Source organism: Salmo trutta, unplaced genomic scaffold, assembly GCF_901001165.1.
Source record: "Salmo trutta unplaced genomic scaffold, fSalTru1.1, whole genome shotgun sequence".
Taxonomy (NCBI): Eukaryota; Metazoa; Chordata; class Actinopteri; order Salmoniformes; family Salmonidae; genus Salmo; species Salmo trutta.
In genome coordinates this window covers 380,817-393,720 of record NW_021823237.1, presented here as the reverse complement: position 1 = coordinate 393,720, position 12,904 = coordinate 380,817, and the positions used below count along the sequence as shown (strand labels likewise).

Below are 12,904 nucleotides of genomic sequence, written 5' to 3'. Positions count from 1 at the left end.
CTACTGCAGCATAAATACTGGAGGCTGAGACAGGAGGGCTCAGGAGACACTGTGGCCCCGTCCGATGAGTTACAGTTAGGGAGTGAACGTTATTTATAATAAGGGTTACATGGAGAAAATCAGACCTCTCTGAAATGAAAATGGATGGTCCTCCACTTCAGTAAATATATATTTCACCTAAACCCTCCCTGAACAAGTGACCCTCCCTTATACCCCAAAATAATCATTAAAACATGGTGGATAGCAGAGAACCGGTCTACCGTTTACTTCCTGGACAGATTACATGGCCCGTAACACGCTGACCAGACGCGCTCGCGCCGACCAGCGTCTGCGTTGCCAAGCGCTGTAGAAGTCAGTTCTATTTGTGACGCTGAACGCGGTGCAAGTCCTGCCTCTCCCATCTCCTCATTGGTTTATAGAAGCAGATACCCACATGCCATCTCCTCATTGGTTATACTCACGTTGGGTGATTGAAAGATGAACTGAGGCCGGTCGGTCGGTCGGCCGGTCGTCGTGGTAACTATGAAAGTTAGATGCCAATCGCCATATAAAGTCCAGAGATGAAAAAGCCTGGAAGGCGGAGAGATGACTATAAACGATTCGGTTGATCGTTTAATGTGTGGATTAATTGTCGGAGTAGAGGACCTTGTGCATTTCAGGTAAAATAACAACTCAATGTTTATATAACTCTGCCACATAGTGGATGTTTGGTGGTGTCTCTGATTTATAGGAAGTGGACGGACCCACAACCCTCTGGTTTATAGGAAGTGGACGGACCCACAACCCTCTGGTTTAAAGGAAGTGGACGGACCCACAACTCTCTGGTTTAAAGGAAGTGGACGGACCCACAACCCTCTGGTTTATAGGAAGTGGACGGACCCACAACCCTCTGGTTTATAGGAAGTGGACGGACCCACAACCCTCTGGTTTAAAGGAAGTGGACGGACCCACAACCCTCTGGTTTAAAGGAAGTGGACGGACCCACAACCCTCTGCTTTAAAGGAAGTGGACGGACCCACAACCCTCTGGTTTAAAGGAAGTGGACGGACCCACAACCCTCTGGGAGTGTGTGCAGGTTTTGTAATCCGGAGCTGAAACAGGGCCCCAACACCCCTCACATACTGAAACAGGGCCCCCCCACATACTGAAACAGGGGCCTCCCACCCCTCACATACTGAAACAGGGCCCCAACACCCCTCACATACTGAAACAGGGCCCCAACACCCCTCACATACTGAAACAGGGCCCCCCCCTCACATACTGAAACAGGGCCCCCACACCCCTCACATACTGAAACAGGGCCCCCACACCCCTCACATACTGAAACAGGGCCCCCCCACCCCTCACATACTGAAACAGGGCCCCCCGGGCCCCAACACAGGTAAATATGTTTATAGTATTTTGAATGTACCAAGGTCCTTCCCCCGGCTACCCATCATATCGCTCAAACCGACGGTTGTTCTCCTCTCTGTCTGTCTGGGGCGGTGAAAACTCAGAAAACTCACATACACAAACAACATACACACACACACACACAAACACACACACGTAACATACACACAAACACGCAACATACACACAACATACACACACACACACGCAACATACACACACACACACGCAACATACACACACACACACGCAACATACACACACACACGCAACATACACACACACACGTCTGTCTGTAGGATGAAACCTCAGGGCGAGTCATCAACCAAGGAGGGAGTCGCCTCCCTGACCAAGGCCCTTCTCCCCCGATTGCTCAGTTTGGCCGGGCGTCCAGCTCTAGGAAGAGTCTTGGTGGTTCCAAACTTCTTCCATTTAAGAATGATGGAGGCCACTGTGTTCTTGGGGACCTTCCAACACTGCATAAATGTTTTGGTTCCCTTCCCCAGATCTGTGCCTCGACACAATCCTGTCTCGGAGCTCTATGGACAATTCCTTCGACCTCATGGCTTGGTTTTTGCACTGTCAACTATAGACAGGTGTGTGCCTGTCCAAATCATGTCCAATCAATTGAATTTACCACAGGTGGACTCCAATCAAGTTGTAGAAACATCAAGGAGGATCAATGGAAACAGGATGCACCTGAGCTCAACTTCGAGTCTCATAGCAAAGCGTCTGACATTTGAATAAATTAACAAACATTTCTAAAAACCTGTTGTTATGTTGTCATTATGGGGTATTGTGTGAAGATGAATGAGAAAAATATATAATTTAATATATTTTAAAAATAAGGTTGTAACGTACCAACGTAACAAAATGTGTAAAAAGTGACGGGGTCTGAATACTTTCTGAATGCGCTGTAGCATTATATATAGTTACCTTGGCATAGCTGGCATAATATATAGCATAATATATAGTTACCTTGGCATAGCTGGAATAATATATAGTTACCTTGGCATAGCTGGCATAATATATAGCATAATATATAGTTACCTTGGCATAGCTGGCATAATATATAGCATAATATATAGTTACCTTGGCATAGCTGGCATAATATATAGTTACCTTCGCATAGCTGGCATAACATTGTTACCTTGGCATAGCTGGCATAATATATAGTTACCTTGGCATAGCTGGCATAACATATAGCATAATATATAGTTACCTTGGCATAGCTGGCATAATATATAGTTACCTTGGCATAGCTGGCATAACATTGTTACCTTGGCATAGCTGGCATAATATATAGTTACCTTGGCATAGCTGGCATAATATATAGCATAATATATAGTTACCTTGGCATAGCTGGCATAATATATAGCATAATATATAGTTACCTTGGCATAGCTGGCATAATATATAGTTACCTTGGCATAGCTGGCATAACATTGTTACCTTGGCATAGCTGGCATAATATATAGTTACCTTGGCATAGCTGGCATAATATATAGTTACCTTGGCATAGCTGGCATAACATATAGCATAATATATAGTTACCTTGGCATAGCTGGCATAATATATAGTTACCTTGGCATAGCTGGCATAATATATAGTTACCTTGGCATAGCTGGCATAATATATAGTTACCTTGGCATAGCTGGCATAATATATAGTTACCTTGGCATAGCTGGCATAATATATAGTTACCTTGGCATAGCTGGCATAATATATAGTTACCTTGGCATAGCTGGCATAATATTTAGTTACCTTGGCATAGCTGGCATAATATATAGTTACCTTGGCATAGCTGGCATAATATATAGTTACCTTGGCATAGCTGGCATAACATTGTTACCTTGGCATAGCTGGCATAATATATAGTTACCTTGGCATAGCTGGCATAACATATAGCATAATATATAGTTACCTTGGCATAGCTGGCATAATATATAGTTACCTTGGCATAGCTGGCATAATATATAGTTAGTTACCTTGGCATAGCTGGCATAACATTGTTACCTTGGCATAGCTGGCATAATATATAGTTACCTTGGCATAGCTGGCATAATATATAGTTACCTTGGCATAGCTGGCATAATATATAGTTACCTTGGCATAGCTGGCATAATATATAGTTACCTTGGCATAGCTGGCATAATATATAGTTACCTTGGCATAGCTGGCATTATATTTAGTTACCTTGGCATAGCTGGCATAACATTTAGTTACCTTGGCATAGCTGGCATAATATATAGCATAACATTTAGTTACCTTGGCATAGCTGGCATAATATATAGTTACCTTGGCATAGCTGGCATAATATATAGTTACCTTGGCATAGCTGGCATAATATATAGTTACCTTGGCATAGCTGGCATAATATATAGTTACCTTGGCATAGCTGGCATAATATATAGCATAATATATAGTTACCTTGGCATAGCTGGCATAATATACAGCATAATATATAGTTACCTTGGCATAGCTGGCATAATATATAGTTACTTTGGCATAGCTGGCATAATATACAGCATAATATATAGTTACCTTGGCATAGCTGGCATAATATATAGTTACCTTGCCATAGCTGGCATAATATATAGTTACCTTGGCATAGCTGGCATAATATATAGTTACCTTGGCATAGCTGGCATAATATATAGTTACCTTGGCATAGCTGGCATAATATATAGTTACCTTGGCATAGCTGGCATAATATATAGTTACCTTGGCATAGCTGGCATAATATATAGTTACCTTGGCATAGCTGGCATAATATATAGCATAATATATAGTTACCTTGGCATAGCTGGCATAATATACAGCATAATATATAGTTACCTTGGCATAGCTGGCATAATATATAGTTACTTTGGCATAGCTGGCATAATACACAGCATAATATATAGTTACCTTGGCATAGCTGGCATAATATATAGTTACCTTGCCATAGCTGGCATAATATATAGTTACCTTGGCATAGCTGGCATTACATTGTTACCTTGGCATAGCTGGCATAATATATAGTTACCTTGGCATAGCTGGCATAATATATAGTTACCTTGGCATAGCTGGCATAATATATAGTTACCTTGGCATAGCTGGCATAATATATAGTTACCTTGGCATAGCTGGCATAATATATAGTTACCTTGGCATAGCTGGCATAATATATAGCATAATATATAGTTACCTTGGCATAGCTGGCATAACATTGTTACCTTGGCATAGCTGGCATAATATATAGTTACCTTGGCATAGCTGGCATAATATATAGTTACCTTGGCATAGCTGGCATAATATATAGTTACCTTGGCATAGCTGGCATAATATTTAGTTACCTTGGCATAGCTGGCATAACATTGTTACCTTGGCATAGCTGGCATAATATATAGTTACCTTGGCATAGCTGGCATAATATATAGCATAATATATAGTTACCTTGGCATAGCTGGCATTATATATAGTTACCTTGGCATAGCTGGCATAATATATAGTTACCTTGGCATAGCTGGCATAACATTGTTACCTTGGCATAGCTGGCATAATATATAGTTACCTTGGCATAGCTGGCATAATATATAGTTACCTTGGCATAGCTGGCATAATATATAGTTACCTTGGCATAGCTGGCATAATATTTAGTTACCTTGGCATAGCTGGCATAATATATAGCATAACATTTAGTTACCTTGGCATAGCTGGCATAATATATAGTTACCTTGGCATAGCTGGCATAATATATAGCATAATATATAGTTACCTTGGCATAGCTGGCATTATATATAGTTACCTTGGCATAGCTGGCATAATATATAGTTACCTTGGAATAGCTGGCATAATATTTAGTTACCTTGGCATAGCTGGCATAATATATAGTTACCTTGGCATAGCTGGCATAACATTGTTACCTTGGCATAGCTGGCATAATATATAGTTACCTTGGCATAGCTGGCATAATATAGTTACCTTGGCATAGCTGGCATAATATATAGTTACCTTGGCATAGCTGGCATAATACTTAGTTACCTTGGCATAGCTGGCATAATATATAGCATAACATTTAGTTACCTTGGCATAGCTGGCATAATATACAGTTACCTTGGCATAGCTGGCATAATATATAGTTACCTTGGCATAGCTGGCATAATATACAGTTACCTTGGCATAGCTGGCATTATATATAGTTACCTTGGCATAGCTGGCATAATATATAGTTACCTTGGCATAGCTGGCATAATATACAGTTACCTTGGCATAGCTGGCATTATATATAGTTACCTTGGCATAGCTGGCATTATATATAGTTACCTTGGCATAGCTGGCATTATGGTCTATGTCCTTGGAGATGTTCGTGTTACTTACAATGTCATGCTAATCACGTTAGCACAGAATGAATGAATATTAATGAGTGTCAGAATGAATGTATATTAATGAGTGTCCGAATGAATGAATATTAATGAGTGTCAGAATGAATGAATATTAATGAGTGTCAGAATGAATGAATATTAATGAGTGTCCGAATGAATTAATATTAATTAGTTTCAGACAGAGTTCATGTATATTAATTAGTCCTTATTTATTTAATTACCTCAGGACAATAGAATCATCATTTGTAAACCGAAACAGGTCCAGGTATTTTGGTTGCATTATGGCGAGAGAGCGTGGACTAGTCTAGACTAGACACCACATCATATACAACCTAGCAATGCTTCAGCAGCTCTCTGTTCTGGGAAGGACGTGTCCCCATTCTAGCCGTTCACACAAACAAGAGACTTGAACATCTTGGCAAATAGCTTTTATCTCTGCCTGTCAGAGCTTTTATACCTTCTATAACATCACACTACAAAACCGGGGGGGGGAAAAAAGGTCTTTCTTTGATCCAATAATAAAATATAAATAAATAAACAATAAATCCAACATGTTTAACATATAGTGCTGTGTGTCGTTACATCATCACCTCGGCAGATTCACGGTAGTTTTCATTTTCTGCTACGACCACATCTATGTCCCCAATGGTGCCCTATCTAGTACACTACTTTAGGCCAGATCTATGTCCCCAATGGTGCCCTATCTAGTGCACTACTTTAGGCCAGATCTGTCCCCCAATGGTGCCCTATCTAGTGCACTACTTTAGACCAGATCTATGTCCCCAATGGTGCCCTATCTAGTGCACTACTTTAGGCCAGATCTGTCCCCCAATGGTGCCCTATCTAGTGCACTACTTTAGGCCAGATCTATGTCTCCAATGGTGCCCTATATAGTGCACTACTTTAGACCAGGGCCCTATGGGAACCTATTCCCTATATAGTGCACTACTTTAGACCAGGGCCCTATGGGAACCTATTCCCTACATAGTGCACTACTTTAGACCAGGGCCCTATGGGAACCTATTCCCTATATAGTGCACTACTTTAGGGAACGGAGTGCCATTTGGGATGTTGACATAGTTCTGCTCCTTTCCAGATACAAACGGCGTCATAACCAATACAAGTCAAATAAGAGTAATTCCTTATTTTGAAGGTTAATATGTGTTTTGTTTTTTGGCTGAATGCACAGCCCAAACCATTTCACTTCGTCTCGGGTTCACATCCATATACCATTAAACGCTTCCTCAATTCTCACATGTAGAAGCTAAAACATTTGAGACAAGGAAATGTAAATAAAACTGTGCAATAATACATACTGTCTAAAGGTGTCTATAGCTGTAACTAAATACAGGCTGTCTATAGCTGTAACTAAATACAGGCTGTCTATAGCTGTAACTAATAACATATTTGACATGATTAACATTAACGAATCCGAGTGTTGCGATAGTGAACAACTCATGATAAAAATCAGGCCAGTCAGGTGGATTACGACTGTAAATAATATGAACTATTACTCTGAAGGTCGTCCCCCCTTCCCAGCGTTAGTAATGATATGCATCTCAGACAGTTCTGTTTCTGTACGTCTCCTCTAGGGGACGGGGGACGGAGGGCTGAAACAGACAGACCGGCGAGACACTCGAGACACCGCTTCACTCTCCGTCACAGAGGCCTTATACAGCGGAGCGTTTTGGCATGATAGACGGAGTACCTGCTGCCTAGCGCTGCTCTGGAACCTTCCAACAGACAGACTCGTTCTGGGTCGTATTCACCAGGGCAACAAACGGAAGCAAACAGGACGAATAAAAAAAAGAGGGGGACTGGTAGGTATTATACACGAACACCCTTGTTTTCTGTTGCACAACGTTTGATATAATTTCCCCTAATGAATAACACCCAGGTCTGTCACCTCCAAACAAAACGGACAGTCGGACTAGTTCTGGTGTGGCGCTGCCAACACATTAGCTCTGGTTGCTGTTCTTGGAGGTCTTGGTGGAGGAGCTCTGTGGAGGTTTCTGGTCGTCTCCGGTCAGTAGGGCCTTTATCTCAGACGGGATCTTCCCCTGGTCCATGGCTGTACACCACTGCTTGTACTGAAGGAGAAACCAAATAGAGAGTTAGATGACAGAGTTGGCTGCAAACAAACAAACATTTAAAAAAGCTGTGGTCTGGAAACACCTATTTAGCGACACAGCACAGCGGTGTGTTTAGAATATTAGCTATATTAGTGACTGTCAGTGTTTCCGGAAGTTTCTACGGGATGGACTAGGCCTCTATTTAAGAGGCAGGTAAAATAAAATAATTCTAAATTTGTGAAATATGGTGGATTTTTTTCCCCCTTCCCAACACCAAATGAGTGTTGGTTTTAGATAATTGACGGGAACAGCCCGGTGCATTTAGGAAGAACGGGAGATGTAGTTACCATCTCCAGCTCTTCCCTCAGGGCGCAGATGGCTCTCTCCTTGCTGGACACGAGTTCTTCCAGATACTGATACCGGAGTTTCTTCCTGGCTCGGCACTCCCGGGCGCTCTGACGACTCCTCTCCAACTTCGCTTTCAGATCAATTTTAGCGGGTTTACGGCCTCGTTTACCGGGTTTCTTCACTTTACCTCCCACCATCTATCGAGATAACAGCAGAAAGACAATAAATACACAGCGGCCTTTTTGTTATTCGGAGACTGTAGTCTTAGTGCACCAGTTAGCTACAGTAACCTAACCTCTTGTTGGAGAAGCAAAACACAATACACCAGAAAAGCATGAACATTCATGACTAATTTAAGCCTAAAAACATGTTTATTAACAATCGTCTAGCTAAACTACATGCAGAGAACCACATACCTTGCTGTCATCCATTTTGGTCAACACAAAGCTATCTATCGAGGGCTGCTAGTGACGCAAACTCCACCGTTTTCAAGATGGATGACGATCAAATGAAGACAAGTTGTGGATTATATATATTTATAAAAATATATATTATCTCACAAATCAACACATTTTCTTAAAAATAGGAAAACATTCCTGTAGCTTCGTGTTCGACAGCGTTTCTGTTGCACTTTTTTCCTGCTCCAATGTTTTTTAGCGACAGTGACGCTTCCTGTTGTGGTAACTTCAGACCGAGCCCCACCCCCCTTCGCTAGGGATTCTGGGACTTGGTGTTTTTTTGCGTGACTCAATCAAAATGACGTTTGTCTGTATACCAGGGGTATAAAAACTACAACTACCATCAACCATTACGAAAATATGGGTGGAGGAAACAAATAATATTCTATCAAATGGGGGCTGTGAGAGGATCTCTTCGTAATAAAGCTATAAACGCTCATTCTAACGTTTTCACGTTGCAGTATAAAGGACAGTATCAGTCTGGAGCAAGTTATTATAGTGTGTATAATTATGGTAAGATATTCTCAATTATATACACTACCGGTTAAAAGTTTTAGAACACCCACTCATTCAAGAGTTTGTCTTTATTTTTTTTATTTTATTTTTTTACTATTTTTTGTATTGTAGAATAATAGTGAAGACATCAAAGCTATGAAATAACACATATGGAGTCATATAGTAACCAGAAAAGTGTTAACCTGTTGGTGACCCCTTCCCATTCTCATCCCGTTAACGGATTGATTTTGACAACAGCCAGTGGAAAATCAGAGCGCCAAATATAAAACAGCTAAAATCTCATAATTCCATTTTCTCAAACAATCAACTATTTTACACCATTTTAAAGATAAACTTGTCGTTAATCTAACCACATTGTCCGATTTCAAAAAGGCTTTACGGCGAAAGCATAAAATTACATTATGTTAGGACATAAACTTCACAAGAAACACCACACAGCCATTTCCCAAGCAACTAGATGCATCACAAAAACCCAAAACACAGCTAAATTAAGCACTAACCTTTGACGATCTTCATCAGATGACACTCCTAGGACATTATGTTACACAATACATGTATGTTTTGCTCGATAAAGTTCATATTTATATCCAAAAACAGCATTTTACATTGGCGTGTAATGTTGAGAAATGTTTTCCCTCCAAACCTCCCGGTGAATCAGCACAATGAGCACACATAGTATGTAAATTCTCATCGTAAACATTGATCAATATAGAAGTGTTATGCACAGAATTATAGATACACTTCTCCTAAATGTAATCGCTTTGTCAGATTTCAAAAAAGGTTCACGGCGAAAGCAGAATTTGCAATAATCTGAGTACAACCCAGATGACACAAACAACTAGCAAACAGAAACCCGCCATCTTGGAGTCCATAAAACTAAGAAATTACATTATAAATATTCACTTACCTTTGATTATCTTCATCTGAAGGCACTCCCAGGAATCTCAGCTCCACAATAAATGTTCATATTTATTTCCAAATAATCTATTTTGTTCGCGCGTTAGGTTCACTATCCAAATCCACTACGCGCGTGCTTACTTAGTCCAGACGAAAAGTCAAAAAAGTTATACTACAGTTTGTAGAAACATGTCAAACGATGTATAGAATCAATCTTTAGGTTGTTTTTATCATATAGCTTGAATAAAATCCCAACCGGACCTATCCATTCTCTTTAGGAGGGAATATGAACTCAGCTCGCTCCCAAGTCATTGGACACCAACCGGACCTATCCGTTCTCTTTAGGAGGGAATATGAACTCAGCTCGCTCCCAAGTCATTGGACACCAACCGGACCTATCCGTTCTCTTTAGGAGGGAATATGAACTCAGCTCGCTCCCAAGTCCTTGGACACCAACCGGACCTATCCGTTCTCTTTAGGAGGGAATATGAACTCAGCTCGCTCCCAAGTCCTTGGACACCAACCGGACCTATCCGTTCTCTTTAGGAGGGAATATGAACTCAGCTCGCTCCCAAGTCCTTGGACACCAACCAGACCTATCCGTTCTCTTCAGGAGGGAATATGAACTCAGCTCGCTCCCAAGTCATTGGACACCAACCGGACCTATCCGTTCTCTTCAGGAGGGAATATGAACTCAGCTCGCTCCCAAGTCATTGGACACCAACCGGACCAATCCGTTCTCTTTAGGAGGGAATATGAACTCAGCTCGCTCCCAAGTTATTGGACACCAACCGGACCAATCCGTTCTCTTCAGGAGGGAATATGAACTCAGCTCGCTCCCAAGTCATTGGACACCAACCGGACCTATCCGTTCTCTTCAGGAGGGAATATGAACTCAGCTCGCTCCCAAGTCATTGGACACCAACCGGACCTATCCGTTCTCTTTAGGAGGGAATATGAACTCAGCTCGCTCCCAAGTCATTGGACACCAACCGGACCAATCCGTTCTCTTTAGGAGGGAATATGAACTCAGCTCGCTCCCAAGTTATTGGACACCAACCGGACCAATCCGTTCTCTTTAGGAGGGAATATGAACTCAGCTCGCTCCCAAGTCATTGGACACCAACCGGACCTATCCGTTCTCTTTAGGAGGGAATATGAACTCAGCTCGCTCCCAAGTCATTGGACACCAACCGGACCAATCCGTTCTCTTCAGGAGGGAATATGAACTCAGCTCGCTCCCAAGTCATTGAACACCAACCGGACCTATCCGTTCTCTTCAGGAGGGAATATGAACTCAGCTCGCTCCCAAGTCATTGGACACCAACCGGACCAATCCGTTCTCTTCAGGAGGGAATATGAACTCAGCTCGCTCCCAAGTCATTGGACACCAACCGGACCAATCCGTTCTCTTTAGGAGTGAATATGAACTCAGCTCGCTCCCAAGTCCTTGCGCTTGACTTGAGCCCATGCCTTATAATGGGACACCAGTTTACCACAGCTGGTATTCCCTTCAAATTCACCATAGAATCTTCAAACACCGTTCTAAAGACTGCTGACATCTAGTGGAAGCTTTAGGATGTGCAAAATGAACCCTAAGTCACTGTATACAATCAAGGCAATCACTTGAAAGGACTACAAGCACCAGACTTCCCACTTTCTGCTTGACTTTTTCTCAGGTTTTTGCCTGCCATATGAGTTCTGTTATACTCACAGACAACATTCAAACAGTTTTAGAAACTTCAGAGTGTTTTCTATCCAAATCTACTAATAATATGCATATTTTAGTTTCTGGGACAGAGTTGTAACCTGTATAAATTGGGTACGTTTTTCATCTGGCTGTGAAAATACTGCCCCCTAGCCCTATTAAACAAATCAAAATATATTTTATATTTGAGATTCTTAATTCAAAAGGCACATCTGAGCTATCAATTTAGCAGGTGCAGTTGAACAAGATGAAGGAAAAAGGAAACGGCACACTGCTCTTTAACGCATCGCTGCTCTTTAATTAGCTTTACGTATCGGCCTCACGGCCTTCGTCAGACCTCTTGTGAGTTTTTTAAATTAGCACCCTGATGTAGACCTAGCCCCACCCACATCCGTTCCACGCATCGAATTGGGTTGGAGTCGAGGGAAAACAAATAAGTGCTACCAAATATAACAATATTAATTTCATAAATATTCAAATAAAGTGTGTACATAAAATGTATTAAACACGTCTGTTAAACCACAATGAGGACATCGACCTACCAAGCAAGTTTTCATAAATCATTGGGTACAACGGAAGAATATTTGAGATTCTTCAAATAGCTACACTCTGCCTTGATGGCAGCTTTGCACACTCTTGGCATACTCTCAACCAGCTTCATGAGGTAGTCACCTGGAATGCATTTCAATTAACAGGTGTGTCTTGTTAAAAGTTAATTTGTGGAATTTCTTTCCTTCTTAATGCGCTTTAGCCAATCAGTTGTGTTGTGACCAGGTAGGGGTGGTACACAGAAGATAGCCCTATTTGGTAAAAGACCAAGTCCATATTATGGCAAGAACAGCTCAAATAAGCAAAGAGAAACGACAGTCCATCATTACTTTAAGACATGAAGGTCAATCAAAACTGAAAATGTCAAGAACTTTGAAAGTTTCTTTAAGTGCAGTCGCAAAAACCATCAAGCGCTATGATGAAACTGGCTCTCATGAGGACCGCCACAGGAAAGGAAGACCCAGAGTTACCTCTGTTGCAGAGGATAAGTTCATTAGAGTTACCAGCCTCAGGAATTGCAACCCAAATAAATGCTTCACAGAGTTCAAGTAACAGACACATCTCAACATCAACTGTTCAGAGACTGTGTGAATCAGG

The 12,904-nt window shown here is 41.5% G+C and overlaps 1 protein-coding gene across 1 annotated transcript; it reads right to left on the bottom strand.

The window, feature by feature from the left end:
- Positions 1 to 5,946: 5,946 nt before the first annotated feature.
- LOC115189836 (cAMP-responsive element-binding protein-like 2) lies at positions 5,947 to 8,871 on the bottom strand. The gene is made up of 3 exons (XM_029748346.1): positions 8,596 to 8,871; positions 8,179 to 8,376; positions 5,947 to 7,849 (listed from the first exon to the last, which is right to left on the bottom strand). Exons 1-3 carry the CDS (start codon positions 8,608 to 8,610, stop codon positions 7,718 to 7,720), a joined length of 345 nt encoding a protein of 114 aa, XP_029604206.1. The 5' UTR covers positions 8,611 to 8,871; the 3' UTR covers positions 5,947 to 7,717.
- Positions 8,872 to 12,904: the final 4,033 nt, after the last annotated feature.

What these genes read in the sequence shown, in the direction of transcription:
- LOC115189836 (XM_029748346.1), bottom strand. An exon ending in TGAGGGAAGAGCTGGAGATG is followed by an intron (nt 7,850 to 8,178) that starts GTAACTACATCT and finishes TTTCTCCTTCAG; the next exon opens with TACAAGCAGTGGTGTACAGC.